At 36.6% G+C, this 20,979-nt stretch overlaps 1 protein-coding gene across 1 annotated transcript; it reads right to left on the bottom strand.

Annotated features, from left to right (window-relative positions):
* Positions 1-3,240: 3,240 nt before the first annotated feature.
* LOC113308809 (uncharacterized protein At2g39795, mitochondrial-like) lies at positions 3,241-4,789 on the bottom strand. Its single transcript, XM_026557262.1, has 3 exons — positions 4,447-4,789; positions 3,723-4,093; positions 3,241-3,617 (listed from the first exon to the last, which is right to left on the bottom strand). Exons 1-3 carry the CDS (start codon positions 4,732-4,734, stop codon positions 3,458-3,460), a joined length of 819 nt encoding a protein of 272 aa, XP_026413047.1. The 5' UTR covers positions 4,735-4,789; the 3' UTR covers positions 3,241-3,457.
* Between the last annotated feature and the right edge of the window lie 16,190 nt (positions 4,790-20,979).

Genomic DNA, 20,979 nt, shown 5'->3' with positions numbered 1-20,979 from the left:
ATTAGACAGAAATGTAACCGAACCTTGCTGTTATTCCCATTAGTTCGGTTACTTGTTCATCTCACCAGGAAACCGAACAACATCTTTCGAAGAGTTCAGTTACTTGTGCATCCTCACAGCTAACCGAACTACACCTTCAGATGAGTTCGGTTACTTGTGCATCTTCACAGCTAACCGAACTACACCTTCAGATGAGTTCGGTAAGTTGTTCTTCATATAAACTAACCGAACTGTTCAAAATCCAGTTCCAAATCTTACATTTTTGGTGAAATTTTGCCAATTGTACATACATTATCTATGTTTTTCATCTTACCTTAGTGATGAAGAATCGGATTCATCACTTGAATACTCAAATGGGGTGAATTGAAAATATTTTTTATTTTCCATGTTTTTCTCCTTCATCTTCTCTAACTCTAAGCTCACAAAAATTCTACTCATAAAAATTCACTCAACTAATAATAAACCCATCTTTTAATTTAATCTCACTAATTATTTTTAACTAAATTATTTTACTAATCATACAAATATCAGATATGGGGTGACCTAGAATTACTTCCAATGTCTATACCCAAAATAGAACCATGGTCTCCCCAAAAAAACCATGGTCCCCAAAAAATGGTTCTTTTTCTTTTACTAAAAAATTACTGGGCTTATTATTGGATCAGGCCCATATATATTGGACGCGATACTTTCAAATAGAAGATCACCTAACTATAAGTCTGTGTTATTCTAGAGCACTCATGAAAAACCAGCATCACTGAAGACCGAAATGAACATAACCGAGAACCGAATATGTAAGGAAATAAGTTGTGTGATATCTATTGTAACTTTTCAGCCGAACTTAGGTATATTTTTAGAAAACATAGGTTCGGCTGACAAGTTATCAGTCGAACCGTTCATCTGGTCAGTCTATCTAGGTTGTAAAAATTCAATTTTTTTTTGCAAATTCAACTTATAAAAAAGACTTTGAACCTCATTTAAAAGTTTAGCTATGTATTAACAAACCTTAATTATCTATTAGTTCAGCAAATCTCAAAAGCCTAATGTCTTATTCTTCTTGTCTAAAAAACCCTAACCTAAAAAAGAAAAGATAAAAGAAACTAAGACTATATAATCATTGACACTAACTATTAATCATTAATATAAGATTCTAATTATTATCACTAATGGATAAGGGGATATTGATTTTACCACATAATGACTCAATTTTATCATTACCTTTTATGCATCAAAAAATTTGAGTATGCTTCGGAACATGTGGAACTGGGACTTTGATCTCCTCACCCTGATACTCCCTAGTCAATGTTATAAAATCCTCCCCTGCATTATATATCCTCGATTTTGAAAGGAACCGCTCTTGGTCCCAGACATTGTAGGCTCTTATCTTTTGGGTGTACAGACCATCAAAAGTCCGCAAGTTTCAGTCGACCCTGCAATATAAAGGAGGATAGAAACAAAATGTCATCTACCGTCCATGTATGCACAAATAACTGGCAACTGAGCAATGTTAGCAGGATAAAAAAAAAACTTAATAAATAAAGGATTTATAAGAAACAAGGAGCGCAAACAGAGGAGCAAAGCAGCAAAACCATCAAACACGAGAAAATATAGACCCCGCCCAGGCTAAACAAAAGCCAAGAACCCAGCAAAAGGAATAAGAAGACAGGCAACTAAGGAGGGTCAACGAACAGTTCTTTCAAACTCGCAATTACATCACAGACTAAGTTATCAGACATACACGAAGAATATCTTGCCCATTGAAAAACTTTCAATTCAACCTCAGAGATGAGATCATCCGCCTTTCTCTCCTTGTTATTGAAGGTCCTAGCATTACACTCCCACAGGATCCACAAAATAGCAGCAGCCAAACGGCTCCACACTTCCTTACCACGAGCCGAAAAACAAGAGGTTGACCAGTTCTTGGAAAGCCCCATAGTGGTGACCGTAAGGTCCATTTTCCTGTTGGCTTCCAAGCAGAAAAAGCACCAGATTGGTTTGGCTAAGGTGCACTCCAGAAACAGATGGGTTTACGAAGGCAGCAAATGTTGAGAATTTGGTTACAACCGGTAGTTACTAAAGCTGAATTCCTACTCTACAGATTATCCAGTGTTGGGGGTCTATCTAACACACAGTGCCTCATGGACCAAACCACTCGACCAAATCTTCCGAGGGAAAGTTTGGAGCGAGAGAACAATGACTTCTAACCAAGAACACACCAGATTTATCAGATTCAAACCAAAGAATCATCTTCTTCTGGATAGAAAACTATCGAGTCCTAGGAGAGCATAAATAGCCAACTCACTAATTTCAACTTCAGAAATCTTCTATGATTAAGGCCCATATTCCAATTGAAACTTGTGGAATCAGCTCTATAAGCTTCATCCAAGGAGATTCTTTCTAATTCAGAAAATTTTCTATGTCAGAGGAAATACTTAATATCCTTCTGTGTGTGATAATTGCTCTATGCACTAGCAACTGAAACGTTGAAACTATGTCAAAAGATCTAATTGGCTTTGAGCAAAAAAGATTGAATTGATCAATTATGACACAAGATTTTAATATATGACAACCATCTGAATCACTGCATTTTTTTTCAAATAAAGACGATAAGCTTCTTCTGCTCTTTATCTCGGAATCAGAAAGATCACCTTTCACCAATTGCTAATTTAACCTATCTCACTAGAAACCCATGCTTGATCTGTATGCAGCAACTGTATAGGTTAAAAGGATTTAGAGATATCGAAAGATTACTTCAAGATCAAGCAACAAATTATTTGGCTTGACATCTCTATGAATGATATGCTTCTCATGGAAGTATGACAATTCTTCTGCAGGGCTTGCAATGTACTACATTTCGATCAAAACGAAACATAACCCACAGAACATAATCAGTAAGGCAACTTAGTAACATAAACAACCCCACGAAAAACAACAAGAAAATACTGAAATCAAAATTCATGGGTCTTTACTTACAGTAGCAGCTTGTTTCTCGGAAAAATGACCAGTTTTACAAAGTAAACAATAGAGTTCACCATCAGCAGCATATTCAAGAATCAAGAAAATCCTTATATTATCACCAAACCAACCACAGAGCTAAAGAGGACATCTGAAGAAGAAGAAGAAGAAAACTAACAAGAAAAGAAGACGCAGAATTTTGTTTGCCAAAAGAAAAGAAAAGTAAGGAGGACGTCAGTAAAAGCAACAAAGTTAGCACCCTAAACCACACATTGCCAAATAAAAGACGGGCAGAATATTGTTTCCAGAATTTCAAATTCTAAAATTGATCACTTGTTTACTCACTAAAACGTACTGGTTAACTACATTCATAAAATGGGAAATCAAATATTTGGAGCTACCTACAAAGCCATAAAACATTCATTTGTGAACACACCATCTGTTTTCCTAACCCCTGCGCAAGAGTATATAACCTTCAAAAGCTCTTGAACTCGAGCAACATCTAGTTGGCAATGAAATTCTTTAAGTTCTTCAACCACAGTGTGTATTCCTTATGCTCTTTCTTAACCATGTAGTCATGTAAGAAATTGGCAATGCTTGGTTTAATCCCTCTGATTTCCAAATATGTGTGGAAAGCTTCCTGCAGTTCCTCATCCAAACTCCTTCAAAACAAAACGCAACAAAAGACCAACTTCAATAATCAATAGATAACTCCAAAACCAATAGCAAGAATATAATAACCAAAGTTCACAATGAATTCCACTTACGAGAACTCAGGTCCTTCGTAAGCAATATCCTCATCTGAAACATTTGGATTTTTGACAGCCAAATTGTTGATTGTAATTTCATCTGCTTCAACCATAACATCGAATTCCAAAGTTGGACCGTCTTTTTTCGTAACAGTTACAACCATATCAACAGGCTGAGAAACACCTTCTTCTTCCTCCTCCTCACCGCCTTGATTTGCTTCTTGGTTGTCTTGGTCTTCCTCCTCGTCCTCTTCATAATCACCAGAGAGATCAGGCTTGTACACTGTGACTTTGATCTCCTCACCTTGATAGTTCCTGGTCAGTGTAATAGTTTCATCTCCTTCATTATCTACAATCTTGAATGGAAACTCACTTGGCGCCTCACCAACCTATTGAGAACACACATACAGACAGTCATCTTGTTCAATTGATGAAGACAAGGGCAACCAAATTAATCTCCTATTATGAAATCATAACTAATGGCAAAATTAACACAAACCCATTACTTTAATTCATAAAAAAAAAACCTGCCACAACATCAATATCATGAAATTGATTTGTAAATTCAAAAAAAGAAAATCGAACCCAAAAGGGAACAAACCTCAAAAATCAATTAAAGTAACTAATAGCAAAACTAACACAAATCCATTATAGAAATTCATAAAAAAAAAACTTTCCCTAACATCAAAATCATGAAATTAATTTGTAAATTTACAAAAAAAAAAGAAAAGAAGGAACAAACCTCAAAATCACCAGCTTCCTCCTCAGCATCATTGATTTCAGACTCAATAACTCTGAGAAGAGTGTCATCGGAATCTGGTTTCTTCTTAGCTAGAGCAGAAAAGTGACGATTAGCTGGAATTGAAGTTGTTCTAAATAGATTACTGCTGCTGGTGACAGTTCTAATGGCGGTGCTGGTCTTCAATGGGGTAGTGAAGATGGCAGAGGTGTAGTTTCTACAAGGAGTTCTGTTTGCTAGTGGGATTACTGAAGATGCGGCTTTCTTCATCATTCTGCTCAAAGTCGCCATTTTTGCAAAGGGTTTCTCAGAAATCTCGAGATTGTTTTTCTAGGGTGTTAGAAGAATCCTATTATTGGGCATTACCAAAATCTTGTAAGGCATACTGAATGAAGACAAAAAAAAGTTGTGAAATAGCAAAATCAGATAACCCCTTAACCCAAATTTTTTTAATGGCAAATCTGCCCTTTACGTATTAGTGTTAATAATCTTGATTAGTGATTAAATATTTTGAGGGAAATTTGAGGAAAAAATTTGAGGAAAAAAAAAGGAGAGAAAGAGAAGGAGAAAGTGAGAAAATTCTAATTCTTGATCCAATGGAGGATGAGGAGGGTCATCATTCATCTAAAAAATCTACGAAAATACATATCAACTACAACAATGATCCAGAAATGGCTGATTTCTTAGATTATGAGAATGATTTTACACCCACTCAAACTCAAGCTCAAACTCAAACACAAACTCAAGATGATGATTTTTATGAGCCAAATCCTGATGATGAAGACATTGATGAGGAACCCAATGCTTCTAATACACAGGTACACTTATATCCTATACTTAATCTCACTTCTATAGCTCTCAATTATCAAAAGTTAGGTTTTTTGAATCATGGTTCGGCGAAACAGGTTGAGGTTCGGCTCACATCTATGAGCCGAATCTACCAATTGATGAACGGTTCGGCTTACTGAATCTGTTTACTGCATGCACCGAACCTATAATTTCCAATTCCAACCCTTTTGCTAGACACTAGTTCGGCTTATATGAAAGTTTCATAGTAAGCTGAACAACATCCTGAATAGCTCGGAATAGAATCATTACTAATTCGGCTTATATATCCAAAATCGTATGTGCCGAACATAATTTTTTAATTTCTGGGTTGAAATATTGTTACTGGTTCGGCACATATGGAGAATATCGTATCAGCAGAAACCTCTTATGTTCAAGGTTCGACACATAATATGATTATCGTCTGAGCCGAACATGAATTTGTTGATTTTTGGGTTAAAATATTGTTCGTGGTTCGGCACATATTGAGGATATCGTATAAGCCGAAACCTGTAAATGTTTATAGTTCGGCACATAATGTGATTATCGAATGCGCCGAGCCTTGTTATTATATCCCTTTCTAGTGTTTAACCTTGTGATATTCTTTGTAGATCGTGCTTGGACCCATGGAAAATCAACCTGATCCAGTAGACATAATTCACGAGGATACCAAGGATCACTTCCAAAATGATTTGGTATGTAAGAAAGTGAAGTCTAATGATGGAGAATACCAAGGTCCATATTAAACTCATTAAAATCAATTAGATCTTATCTTCAACTTCAAGAGAATGAAAAGACAAACACAACGCAAAAAGAATGAGGTCATTCCGACATCGGACGAAAAAGTTATGGCCAAAACAAGATCGAAAAACTTGAGTGTGCAAAGAGAAGGTTCGGCTGATAACTCAACAACACGAGCTAGCCGAACCTAGAGTCTGCAAATAAATATTTTCGAAGTGTTTACAGAGAGAGGTTCGGCTTGAAAGTGATCTAATCGAGTCAGTCGAACCTGACAACCACCTGGGGTAAATTTCACTTCTCAGGTTCGGTCGGGAAGGTTTGCAAGGTATTAGCCGAACCTGACACTGTTCTGGGATGTATTCAATACACATTTTGGGTTTCGGATAAAATTTGACATTTACGGTTTAGCCGAACTGTTCATAGACACTTTCAGGGTGAAATTTCAAGAACAATTCGGCTCAAAACTCAACTCAATTATCAGCCGGACCCGCTACTGTAACCGTCAAAAACCCTAAGTTTTTAGCAATTTAACCCATTCAATCCATGAAAAACAACAAATAAAAAATTGGGTTTGTAGGGAATACCTTCTTATCCTCATTTCAGTATTTGGAGCTTCAAATGGTTGAGTTTCCGATTCAATTATAGTTTTTACACCTTCATATTCAATTGGTTCTTCTTCTTTAATTCATGGATTGGAAGAGGATTTTGAACACCTGACGCTTGCTTTTTTCTTTGCACGATCCATTATATAGTTCAATTTAACCGATGATCGAATTTTCACGAACCGATAATTAATTACAATGATGAAAAAATATTCTGAGAGAAAAGGAAGGTGGTTTGGATGGAGGAAGAAGAAGAGATGTTTAGGATGGCTTATTTTTTGATTTTAGGTTCAAGGGTATATAGGTAATTGAACTACCCAATAGACACCCCTTATAAGGTCACCTAGGATGGGAAAATTATTTTGTATGACTTGAAAGTTTTTGGTATGCCTAAAATCATAGTTCTTTTAGAAGGCCTCAGTTTTATCAATCTTTATTAAATAGGGAATTTGAGTTTTCTTGCTCGACACCTCTCGGCCAGAAGCCCATATGTGTATTGGATCCGTGTCCGCGTGGCCGGTAGGGGTGAGCATAAAAACCGGAACCGTGGATTTAACCCGTATCCGTCCGCAAAATTACGGATTTCACCCAAACCGCAAGACGTATGGGCCGGACACGGGTGAAATTCTCAAATCCGCACGTTTTAGCGGTTTGGGTGCGGTTGAATATTGAAAACCGCGGATTCACCCGCACCGCATTTGGGTCACTAAGCCCAGAATTGCCATTGCCTAGAAATAGATGGGTTATATGTGTTAGTAAGCCCAGTTTAATGATACCAGACAGGAAGACACCTTACCCAATATTATCTCTTTGTACTCTCTCAAGAAAAGGGGATCTGTTGTTGTTTGAATTAATGGGTTTTTATAGTTGTATTGGAAGAAGCAGGAGATCGAGAAGAACACAGAAAGGATGGGTTTTGGCCGAGAAGAAAAGTCAGTTGAGAAGGTATCTTGTTGTCGATAATTTGTGGAAGAATGGAGGGATTGCAGGTGGTTCTAAGAGCTACATTTGTGACTAAGAAGGAGGAGCAGCTGCTGCCAATTGATTTGTGATTATTCATGGCTGTAATTGATGCGTGTTTACAATTCTAAATGAGTAGCAGCTATGGGTTTGTGCTAAATTGATGCATTACAGGGAAAGAGTCGTTTTGTGCAATCTGCAGTACACAAATAACACCCAGCCATATCGGCTTGCCTGATGCACTGCAGCTGTTCGCAGAAATGCCTGAACCACACAGCTATTGCCCACTGCAGAAATGCCTGAACCACACAGCTATTGCCCACTGCAGAAATGCCTGAGCCAGCCTTGCCGTTAATTAGACCATGGTTCTGATGGATATTTGCTAAGGGTTCGGACATGGACTTGGAGCCAATAAAGAAACAGAGTTTGGGTAGTACGACTCGGGATGAAATTTAGGATATGTTCACCTCCTCCGGTCCTTTTTTTTTTTTTTGACCCCTCGTCCGCGGTTAATCCGTAACCGGCCCGCACAATCCGCGGGTGATTGGGCCGGTCACGGTTTGATTTTCCAAATCCGCAATTTTGACGGTTTGGTTGCGGGTGACCCCTAATCCGCAACCGTCCGTCCGTTGCACACCCCTAGTGGCCGGTAATGCGTGACGACTCTTGAGCTGCGAAGCCAATATTGGTGCCGTGCCGCGTCAGTAGCGCATCGAAAGCAGGATGCGCGTGTGACACAGACACGACGCACGTATAGAAATCCTATTTTACTAGTTGGGTAATCTAATTTATTATGGAAATTAGTATAATAGTTAATTTATTGCTAACCTAACGGCATAAAATTGAGATTTTCCATATATATGCATGATAAATGTGTTTGTGTCTTGATGATTTTTAATTTTAGCAGTCCATGTGTCCGTGTCAGTGCTTCCCATCTCTTGAGGTGCAAAGGGTAGAGGTCGTGATACCTAGAGTTTAAGATATTTTCCACTAAAAAAAGATAACATGACTAAGACAAAGTTTAGGCACAGAAGGAAGTCTAATATAAATCTTTTTCATAACCTTGGGTCTTAAGTGCAGATGCTCATTTTGTCTCTAAATTAAAACAAAAAAGTATTAAAAAAAACTCTGAAGATTGAAGACTAATGTGCGCTAAAAATTTGATAATTTTTTTATTATTTAACAATAACCCGTAAAGAAATTGTTAACAAAAACTCCACCTAATATGATCTTGCATCGGAATGCTCGTAGGAGCGGAGCTTTCATTATTAAGATCAATGGCTAGGAAACACCGACACGGACATGATGCCAGGAGATATATGTGTACACAATTTTTTAAAGTACCTATATGCATGATGCATCATACAATCTGTGTTTTGTTTTTCATATTTTTGTTTTTCATTTTTTTTACTAGGTAATATTTTCTTCTCTTGGACATGGCAATGGAAATGACGGATACACGTAATGTATTTTGTGACACAAATGAAAAAGAACATTCACTAAATGAAGCATCATGGTTGGTGCTAGGTTGACTTAGTGCATGTTTGTTTATTCCTGACTCATCTGAGTCATCTGGATCTGAATCATCTGTATCTGAGTGAAATCACCTGACTTATCTGGATCTGAGTCGATATGTCTGTTTTGAGTCAGATCTGATTCATCTGACTTGGAAATATGTGAGTCAGTAGTCAGGGTTATTTTGTACCTGACTCAAATGAGTCCGACTCAGGGGTTATGTCTGAGTCAGAGGTCGAGTCAGATCTGACTCAAAATAGAAAACAAACGGTCTGACTGCTGACTCGGCCCGAGTCAGGGGTTGACTCAGATTCAGACGCCGAGTCAGCTGCAAACAAACAAGTTCTTAGCCTTTTGCTAGTATCTACACTACCTGCTAGACCATCGGTACACATGATAGCGGTTCCGATTTTTAAAAATGATCTTTTAGCACCAAGTCTCAGGAACTCCATACGTATTCTTGTTTGGTTTTACACCCATATGCAAATATATTCCAAAATCATGAAGTTTCTAACCAATAAAAAAAGAAAAATCATGTATTTTTTAATTTCTAGCGATGTATTTATATATTTTTACCTTCTTTTCCCGTAGTTGGAGATAATGCATGACAAATGGTTGGCATGCTGATTTAATATACTTGCATAAAAGAAATAAAAATATTAGTTTGAGGATAATTCGCAGTAGCCTAATTAATCATTGGTTTAAATGTTCAATATAAAGGAGAAAATAAATAGATAGTTTCAATTATAAAATATAAAATCAACACTAGGTTCACAGTCTCCTAAAATATCACCTATTTTGAATAGATTTTGGCCATGCCTATTTTCATAAGCCTTTAAAGGACTCTTTTGGAGTCTCTAACAAATAACAAATAGGTTCTGAGAATTTCAGAAACTTAAATAAAGTCATTATTCGCTGACGAGGGTTTTTCAAAGATTCTTTTAAAGTCTTTAATGAATAACAAAATATTAAAGATCTCTCTGAAAATCTCTGTAATTTTGAATTCACTAACCCCTGCAGGTTGTACCTGAGTGTAAAACTCTTTTGTTTTTCGAATTCATTTATACAGTTAGGTAATGATCGTAGAATTCTACTTGTATAAGTGTACGCAAGCGTCTTCCATATCTAGCTCAGGCATCTTACAACCTAGTCATAAACATATTTTTGAGGTATCGGGATCTTCTACGCGTGGGTTTCGTATTTTTGGACCTAGACTGTAACACCTCGTGTTTTTAGCATGGCGCATGCTAAAAGATGCGCCATGTCCCGAGATGAAGCTTCATCCAAAGCTTTTATTGCGTAGGAAAAGGAACAGTGGCCCTTGGAAAATGCGTTGACAATGTTCAGCCATCCCGGCTGGACATCATGTTGACAAGTGGACAACAATCACGGCTAGACATTGGAGTGGTCTATGTGCCAAAGACGGAAATACAGCCATCACGACCATTCACTGGACCTGGCTCAAGAAATTTTTAGCCATCATGGACGGACATTGGAACTGGCATGTGAGCAAGAACTGAATGTACACCCATCACGGCCTTACATAGCACTTGGCCAGGGAGTCATGTGCAGCCATCACGGTCTTGGGAGTTGATGAATGATTTTTGCTCCCCAAATATAAGTTGTAAATATGTCAAGTTAACATATATGGGGAGGGGTAGTTGGTTGAACGTGCATATGCGGACCATATACCAAGTAAGCTTAATAGCTTAGCTGAAAGAGTATAAATGATGCGTAAGCCTCATTTATAGCTATGTAGCCTTACCAATGGACCATATTAAGAATGTCATCACTATGCTATGAAGTGGACTAAATATGCATCACTTGGATGCATTTTGACGGAATGACCTATACGGACTAGGCCGTTAACGGTATTGCTTGGCCACGACATCACAAACGAGTTGGCTTAAGTTTCCGTCCCTTCGATGATGAATTACGGTATGTTCTTGATCCCTTTAGAGTAGGGAAGGGTACGTAGGCAGACGCACTGAGTTGCAACATTGCCCGTCAAGCACTTTTTCGCTCATATCATCTATTCACTAGTGGAAAATAAAATAAAAAAAAAAGTATGTCAGAAAAACCTCTATAATCACTAAACACGACTGTGGTGGGAGCCTTATATCTGTAGTCTTATTTCTCAAAACAACTGTGTCTGGGAGCCCCTAAATCCTTTCAGAAACGACTTTCTTGGAGAGTCTATCAATATTACTAATAGAAAGCAGCCGTTTATATTGAACATATTTTATAAAAAAATGAAATTGATTCAGCTTAATCAAATGCTGATTCAGCTGAATCTAAAAATGAAATATAAATCACAATTAAATTGATATTTACTTTAAAACTGTATCAACTAAAAATTAAATTAATAATAACTATAAAACGTAATTTATATCAAAAAGTGCCAACAGTTTACAACTTAAACTATCTAAAATAGTTAAGTTCAAAATCTTACAAATTTTATGCTAAAATTATATTTTAATTACAATAACTACCAGAAAGCTTCAACACGAAGTTGAAGGCAAGAATTCACCATCTATTCCTTCGTTTAAAGACACGGGAGAAGAGATCGAAATTGAAGGCAAGAATTCACCATCTATTCCTTCATTTAAAGACACGGGAGAAAGGATCAACGTTGAAATCTACCTTTAATGTTGAAATCTAATGTCTTCCCCAAATTATAACAATGATCCCAAAAAAGACTGGTCCCAAAAAATCGCTTTTAGGCTAAAGTAAAAAGTCTACGCCTCCAATCCGTCTTTTCCTAGAACTCCACCTTTGCATGTACATCATTTAAAAAGAAAATAATGTTTCGGTTTCACCGTTTCATCCAGCAAAGCTATAGTCGACATATACCAAAATCCGCCAAGATTTTCTACCAAATCTGGCACTCCTGTGGTGGACTGTCAATGTAAGCCCTAAATTTGCTGAAGTCAACTTTAATTGGCTTTTGTCAAAGATTGACCCCTCGCCGGGCCCGCCCTAATGTTTTATGGGTGTGCAAGGAAACAATTAAGATAAGGGTTTAGAAAGGCAACAAATTTTTTTCTTTCTTTAAAATTCCTTTTCGTCTCTCACAGATACATCGGCGTTGTATGTCTTCGATGGGTAAAGAAAGTGCAAAAGCATCAGTATCGAGAAGTAAACGTCAACTCTTTCCATCACCAACAGCAGCAGCACCATGGCTAGTGATCCCAAACGGAAAAGGTACTTCCCAAAATCAAGCTTTCTATAACATATGCGAACCCTATAACAGAACATGTAGAAAGTCTATACCTGAATTAATGTCAGAACGATATTGGTACTGGCAGAAAACTAGTCATCAAGGTTGGTTAATTAATTTATGTCATCATAATGAAAAATATGATAATTATAAATTTGGTGATTGTTTTCCTTGGAATCCTGCCTCATTAGAGACCGTACGTCTACCTAGTCTATCACGCTGGTTTGGTTATTCCACTGGATATTATATTGTGGATTGTTCTTGTCCTCGGCACCTGATAGTGATGATTCAATGGTTTTATTCTTGTTCACCGATGGGGTTGAATTTGAAACAGGCTGTCATCTTGTCTTTGTATATTGTCACCCTTGGGATAAACAATGGAGAACAAAGAAGTGGTACTTTCATAACATACTTGCTGGGAATGTAGAATCGCTCCTTTGGTTTAAAGGTAAGTTTTATATTATGTGTAAGTATAAGCGAAACTTGGCGATATAAAAACAGAAACGTATGGACGGAAGTATAGAACTTTGTATAAGACCAATTGAGGTAAGAGACAAGGATTCATATTCATTTGTAGGAGGATTGGATACTTGTAAGGAAATGCATTATTTGGTTGCGACTGATGAAGAACTTTACTTCATTCCAATTAGATACACTGGGAAGATAGTTATCCAGATAGTTGTGATGAGGTTGGATCTTTCTGCAATGGCCTGGAAGGTGGTGTATAATATTGGTGATCACGTTTTATTTATTGGCAGCGGGAAAACCACAGGTTTTTGTTCTGCATCCAAAATGGGGCTTGCCAAGGGATGTTTGTATTTTACACTTCCTGACGATCAGAATTTATACAACTTTGACATAGAAAGTACTGGTAATTCGATTATTGTCCCGTGTTTAAATCTTCCCAAGCCATGGCAGAATCCGGATTTCATCATGATGCCTAATGGACAAAAAAGAAAAAGAGAGGAAGATATAGTGGATAAAGATCAATGCAAAACACATGTAGCTCATAACCGTAACGATGTCAAACATGTAGGAAAAGGCAATGTAGGAGATTTTGAGGAAGCATTCTTATGGGGTATTCTTAACGGGGATATGGTGGATTGTATAGCATGTTGGAACAATAATTATTAATTATTATTTTAAGGGTTTTAACTAAATAAAATTAATTTATTGTTTTGTTTGTGAATGAAACTTATTAGTCCCACGTCGTGGAGTTTCTACTTTTTAGTTGTTTTAAGTGACTATATAAGCTTCTTTGTTCCACATCGGGGAATTCATCTTTTTAAGTTGTATTTGTCAATTATATAAATAAATTCACTACTTTTGTTAAATCTATGGGAAAGGGTTGCTTTATATTTTAGAGAGACCCCTAATGGAAAATATTTTATAGCGTTTCTTAAGATTTCGCGATTTTCCTTAACGGTTTTTTCGGAGTTGCCAAGCTCAAGTTGAGCATCTACTACATATGCTAGTAGTAGGTGTAGTAGGGTGTTTTATCCTGGAGATATCCGTCACGTGAGGGCTATAGCATCACTCTAGAGTGTAGCCGGACGCTAATGTCTTAAGGGAATACGTGACTTACTCTGTTTTTCCAAAGTTTTGCCTTGTTGTTGTTGTGGAGATATGGGAAGCTCATTCGTTTCGTCAATCGATCACTTCCATTATAAAAGAGCTAAGTATCAATAACTTTTTCTTATTTGATTTTTTTTTTTATTTTGATTATTGCACCCAAAAATCTTAAGACATTAGAATTTGTAATAATCATGGATGTGAATTGTGAAGTGAAAAATAAAAATAAAAGAAATGAATTTTTGGTCAGCTGTATAGTTTCAAAGTTATCTCTTAATCTACAAAGAATTTCGACGAACCCTTTGGACATAATGTAGTAGACACCTTGATAGTTACCCAAGCGAAATTTCAGAATTTTTGGAGTTGTAAAAGTATTTTTTTGATATTTTACAAAACAGAGAAACATTCTTGAAAAATTCTGACGAGCAGAAATTTGTTGTTAACTAAAGTAGTCTTTATGGGGTAACCATGGGTTTTTTGATACGGTGATTCAAACGAAGTTTGTAGATCTAGATGTTATCTTCAAAACTCATATTTTATTTTCCGATTCGGAACTAAGGTTTGTGAGATGTGGTGTATTAGGTGATTGGGAAATTACCGTGTCCGTGGTCAAAGTATAAACAGAGATTATGACATGAAATTGGAAAGGGACATGGATACCAGGAGACTGTGAATGAACACAAGTCTTCCAAAGCTGACAAAGGCGAGAACATCAAAAAATTCTAAGGTAGTCTTCAGAAGAAAGGTATGTTTCGTAAAACTGAATCCGACATTACTTTAATTAAGGGTGATTGTTATGTTTGTAAAATTCCTGGCCACGCGGCAGTAAATTGTAGACAACATAAAAACCTTAATAATTAGAAAGTTAATGCTAATTTATTTGAAAAAACCTAAAACGAGTTTAGTGCATGATGTCGAAAGTTATTTTAATAACCAATGTGAGAGACCAGTAGGTGGAATCTGGAGCCACCAAGAATGTTTGTTGAAACAAAGACCTGTTCACCTCCTATCATAAGATAGGGGATGTCGAGAAACTCTTATTGAGTAACTCATCTGCAATAGAGGTTGCATAAAAGGAAAAGGTCGAGGAAAAGCTCAAATCTGTAATATTCTCACATTGAGTGAAGTTTTCATGTTCCGAGCATATGCGAAAATCTTGTATCTTGTTCAGTTGTAGATGGAAAAAGATTTAAGATCTTAATTGAATATGGAAAACTTGTTGTAACTAGGCAGTGATTTTTTAAGCAAGAGTTATAGAAATTTGGGTCTATATAAGCTTAACGGAAAAACTGATGATGTGAACATAGTTGATTCTTGTGCTTTCTTTGTTTGATTGATTGTTTTACGTGGTAGACTTGGAACCATAAACTTATAAGTCAATGCTTAACTGGATAGCATAGGTTGCGTACCCAAATTTAGTTTGGATTTTGAACACCAAAGTGAAATATGTGAAGAATCAAAATATGCTATAAAACCTTTTAGCACAAATGTTCAGAGTAATTCTAAACCTTTAGAATTAATTCAGTTAGGCCTAGTTGGCATGAGTTTAACCCAAAACCATTGTGGTAAAAGATGGTTTATAACTTCCGTAGATGATTGTATGAGGTAGTATTTTGTATACTTGCTTAGGGATAAGGATGAAGCCTTAAAAGCCTTAAGATGTATAAACTTGAAGTTAGAAACCAATAAGAAGCCTTGAACATAACAACCGTATCCTTAAGGAGATGATAATTGCCATGTTAATTAGTTCAGGATTACCTGCGGCCTTGTGGGAGGAGGCAGTCCTCTTAACTAGTATATCCTGAATAAAGTATCCTTTTAAGGATCATATGAAAATCCATATGATTTATGGAAAGATAGATGACCTTCTTATGAATGCGTCAAAGTGTGGGGGTGTTTGAATAAGATTGTCATTCCTCTTCGTAAAAGAACTAGATAGAAACCAAAAATGTTGACTGTGTCCTCATATAGGGTATCCTGAGTATACTTCTATATGTAGATATTTTGGTTGTGTGTTCTCATTTTTCAGACTTTGCTGTGATTTTTCTGACTTTGGTGTGAAGATTATTACGGAATATGGGGATGCTGAATCTGTTGTTGTCTTTGGTGTGAAGATTAAACCGATACCTCTTTAGAAATGTGTTGTTGATCCCCTAGATTTATTTTCAAATAGTCAGAACTTATCTTAAAGGAATATGAAGTTGAGATTGAACCTAAGAGGAGTAAAACAATTAGACTTGAGACTTCTTATGAAGCCAACTTCATAACATTCCTTGATTAGTCTGAGCCCCAGACTTGTAAAGAATCCTTGACTTCTACTGAACCCCATTCTGATAAGAAGCTTCATTTAGTGAAATGGACTCAGTCCGTCAAAACCAGACTTGGGAGTTTGCTGGTTTACTTCCAAGGAGTAAGACTATGGGATGTAAATGAGTCTTTAAGAGGAAACGTTAGGTAGATGGAACTGTGGAAAAAATATTAGGATAAGTTGGTATCTAAAGGCTATAAACTAAAAGAAGGTGTATATTTCCTTGATTCTTATTCACTTGTGACGAGAATTACTTCTATTGAGATGCTAATTTATATTGCTTCCATAAACAACTTGGAGATACATCAGATGGATGTTAAAGAAACTTTTGTAAAACCGTGAATTAGATAAAGAAATTTACATAGACCCACATGAGGACTTTGTAGTGAAAGGTTATGAAGACAAAGTTTGTAAGTTGAACAAATCTTTGTATGGTTTATAAAATAAGAACGTAAACAGTGACATGGAAAATTTGATCATGTGATAATCTGTAGTGAATTTAAGTTTCTGAATCTGACAAGTATATTTACAAGTAACTGGTTAAGGATGCCTGTGTGATTGTATGCTTGTATGTTGATGATATGCTTATACTTGATACAAACATATATGTGATTAATTCCACTAAAAACATGTACTGAATAAGAACATTGACTTGAAATACTTAGGCCCTTTTGATGTAATTTGAGGGATGGGGATTAGAAGACAATCAAACATTCATAGTCTTAGTCATTCTCATTATGTTGAATTGTGCTTAAGAGATACAATCAGTCTGATTGTAATCCTGCTTGTACTCTGTACGATTATTCTTGTAGACTCAAGAAAAAATAAGGGTAGTGGATTATCTTAACTTGAATACTCAAGAGTTATAGGATGTATGATGAATTTAATGAACTGTGAGAGTCCAGACATTCCCTATATTTTGAGTAAGTTAAGTAGATATAATTGTAGTCCAGAGCAAGAGCATTCAGATGCACCGAGTAGAGTATTATGGTACCTAAAATACTGTATTACCTTTTGTTTTATTTATGAAAGGTATCTTGTTATCCTTGAGGGATTTTGTGATGCAAACTGGATAGTTGACTCAGATGAGTCTAAGTCTACGAGTGGATATGTTTTCACTCTAGCAAGAGGGTTTGTTTTTGGAAGATTTTCAGACAAACATATATTGCTCAATTCATTATGGAATCTGAGAGTATTGCGTTAGATAAAGCACGAGAGGGGGCGGAGTGCCTAAGATGCTTTTTAGAAGACATTCCTCTCTGGCATATGCATGTGCCAGCTATATCAATACATTATGTTAGCCAAGTTATAATAACTAAAGGCTAAAAATAACTAATTTTAATCGGCGTTATTTCCATAGATTGGATAAAGTCCAAGGAGAATATTGCATAACATATGACGAAAGGTTTATATAAAGAGATAGTTAAAAAATGCGTCGAGGGGGATGGGGCTTTAAGCTCATAAATTAAACTTGCCATGAAGGATACTCAACCTTGCTGACTGGAGATCCCAAGATCAAGGTTTCGAATGAGACAACTAATTTTTGGTGGGTAAAGGTAAACACTATCAGAGAATTTCATTCTATGTCCCTTCCCTATGGTGTAGACATGATAGTGTGACTGCATATGAAGGATGACTTTTAAAAAGTCTTAATTAGTTCTATAATTACAATTTAAGATTGAAGTGGGGTGTAGAAGTAACACTCTTTATGGAAACTCACCTATCTGAATGAGGAAGTGGACCGCTTCCTATGAGAATATGAGCTTTGATTCTTTAGAGCATTCTGAGAAACAGGATATCTCCAGGGACAAATTGGACAAAATGGCACGAGCTTGGAAGCAACCTTGGAGATATCATCCGTGGTTGTTATCGCGAATTAAATCAAACACTAGAAGTTCAAGACATAGTTCACTGTCTCTAGCAAGTAATTCCGGTAATATCTCACTAAGAAAAGGTTCAAGACCTCATGGACACCTCTACCTAAAAATGGTATTTCCTGCGTTTTTATGTGATTTTCGTTTTGATGGTTTTTGTATTACTGGAACTTAGGACCAAAGGGTCATTAAGGATTCGCTGGTTCATGTTTTTTTACTTTCGTGAAAGGAACCTTTAGTCTCACTTGTGAGGAACTAAAGATGAAAGCTCTCTATAATATATGATTTTTGCAATCCATAGTATGACCCTGGGGTCAACACATTTTTGTGTGAAGGAGAGGACATTGAAATGACTAGTATGATTTCAACACACAGACGGTATGTATGTATGTTCGATCAGGCCGGATCGTGGAGATTGGGTGTTGACTTACCAAGATTTATCTGTGTTTTTCATGTTTTATTGAGGTTTTCATTCATGTGGGAGAGTGTTGGAACAATATTTATTAATTATTATTTTAAGGTTTTTAACTAAATAAAGTTAATTTATTGTTTTGTTTGTGAAAGAAACTTATTAATCCCACATCGTGGAGTTTCTACTTTTCAGTTTTTTTAAGAGACTGTATAAGCTTTTTAGTCCCACATCGGGGAATTCATCTGTTTAAGTTGTATTTGTCAATTATATAAATAAATTCACTACTTTTGTAAAATTTATGGGAAAGGGGTTGCTCTACATTTTAGAGGGACCGCTAATGGAAAATATTTTATACCGTTTCTTAAGCATTCGCGATTTTCCTTAACGGTTTTTTCGGAGTTGCCAAGCTCGAGTTGAGCATCTACTACATATGCTAGTAGTAGGTGTAGTAGGGTGTTTTATCATGGAGATACCCGTCCTATGAGGGCTATAACATCACTCTTGAGTGTAACCAGACGCTAATGATTTAAGGGAAACGTGTTGAATACGTGACTCACTCTGTTTTTCCAAAGATTTGCCTTGTTGTTGTTGTGGAGATATGGGAAACTCATTCGTTTCGTCAATCGATCACTTCCATTATAAAGGAGCTAAGTATCAATAACTTTTGCTTATTTGATTTTTCTTTTTTTTTTTATTTTGATTATTGCACCCAACATAGCCAACTCTCTACATCGGTTGGATTACATCCATCTTCGTTCGGTATGGAAAGCATATCGAGCATTTTTGCCAATGGTAAAGAACACATCCAGTTCTACTACAACAGGTACGTACTTATCTCCATGGATGATGTTTAGTAGAGATCACAACAGCACCACCTTTAATTTTATAAACCCAATGCACATCAATGAGAACTACCTTTTGAAGCTCCCTGATCCCGTGCTAATTGTAATCCGTTTTCAAAAGGGAGGTTGGTTACTTGTGTCTATAGAAAACATGGATTATTATTTATTCTTTTACAATCCCTTCACAAGAGAAACCATCAAACTTCCGTTGTTGCCAGTTAGTTTCACCTTCTCCAGTATCTCATTCACTTCCTTACCTACATCTTCAGACCGTGTACTTGTCACCACTGAACTAAAAGAGGACGACTTTGACGAAGTTTGTTTCTACTTCATTAGAAAGGGAGAAGCGACTTGGACTTCTTGTCTCTTTGCTGATACCAATACCAACAAGTACATGCCGTCACACAACTCTCCAGTTTTCTATAATGGGATTTTCTATTGTGTAGATTACATTGGAAGTTTAGGTGTATTTAATTTAGAGGATCGTAGTTGGAAAGTTCTAGAGAAGCCCCATCAGCAATTTAGTGATGTATACCCAAGTTTCTTGGTTGAGTGTGGTGGAGAGATTTTATTAGTAAAACTGGGACATCTTGGAACGTTTTTTGGGATTTCCAAATTGGATTTCTCCCGGATGCATTGGGTTAAGATTAAGAATTTGGGAAATCATATGTTGTTAGTCAGCTACACCTCATGTGTTGCAGCAATCGCTCCTAACAGTCGCATGGAGAATAAAATCTACTTCCCTAGCTAGATTATGCATGAACGGAGAAGGTGTTTTATTCTATTGTCTTGCAACAGGTAGTTATCGGTCTTTTGGAAGTCGACATTCCGCCTCAGATTTTACTGACACGGAAGGCTGGTACTCAAACTGCACTTGGATTGAACCAAACTGGTCCAAGTCCAACGCTCAGGATCTTGACTGGGTTAAGTCTTCTTCCTAAAAACAATTTACTAATTTTCTTGTTGCTGGATTGCTAGCTTTATGGTTCGGTTGCTGGTGTTATTGCTTAACCTTTAAGAGAGTTTGCGGAGGCATCAAGAGAGTTTCTTTTCAAGATTGTGGATAATGTAGGACAGTAGGGGAGCCAACTATAACCTTAACTAGAGAGTACCAGGGTGAGAAGATTAAAGTGAAAGTTTACGGGCCTCATCACCCTAGTGATTCTTATATCAATGTCAGGAGGAGGATCGAGACAACCAAGATGAGGAGAAGGAAGAATAGAGTGATCCACAGTATGTTTACTTGAATGTAAGTATTTCTATATTAAAGCGGACTGACTTTGGAACTCCATGTTGAGGCTGATGCAGCAGATGGAATTAAAATCGACATTAGTTTGCGTGTCAAGATTCAAATGCTTCTCATGATGATACCTCTTACGAAGTATAACCTGATATCTTGTTAAGTGGAACTGATTGATATCAATTTATTTGGTTATTAGCGTATTTCTTAGTATCGGTTGCTAGGTTTGCTATATATCTTGTAATTACATTGGTTTGTTGTTAGTTTTTCTTGTTGGAGGGAGTTGGACAAGAAGTTGCAGAAAGCTTTCCTCAGGTATCTGGAAGTCAGAGGGTTTGAACCCAGCATTGGAAAATTCTTATGTGAATACATGGCTCTAGAAAACAAAAGAAACACACTGCGTGGTGTTTCACTAATGTTTTTCA

This window comes from Papaver somniferum, chromosome 9 (genome assembly GCF_003573695.1).
Source record: "Papaver somniferum cultivar HN1 chromosome 9, ASM357369v1, whole genome shotgun sequence".
Lineage (NCBI taxonomy): Eukaryota > Viridiplantae > Streptophyta > Magnoliopsida > Ranunculales > Papaveraceae > Papaver > Papaver somniferum.
The sequence above is the reverse complement of the archived record's forward strand: the minus strand, read 5'-3'. Positions and strand labels throughout refer to the sequence as shown.

Excerpts from the sequence above, each read along its gene's own strand:
- LOC113308809 (XM_026557262.1), bottom strand. The coding sequence starts at position 4,734 with ATGGCGACTTTGAGCAGAATGATGAAGAAAGCCGCATCTTCAGTAATC. Across the intron at positions 4,094-4,446 it reads AGGAAGCTGGTGATTTTGAG|GTTGGTGAGGCGCCAAGTGA; the intron begins GTTTGTTCCTTC and ends TGTTCTCAATAG. Across the intron at positions 3,618-3,722 it reads TACGAAGGACCTGAGTTCTC|GAGTTTGGATGAGGAACTGC; the intron begins GTAAGTGGAATT and ends TTTGTTTTGAAG.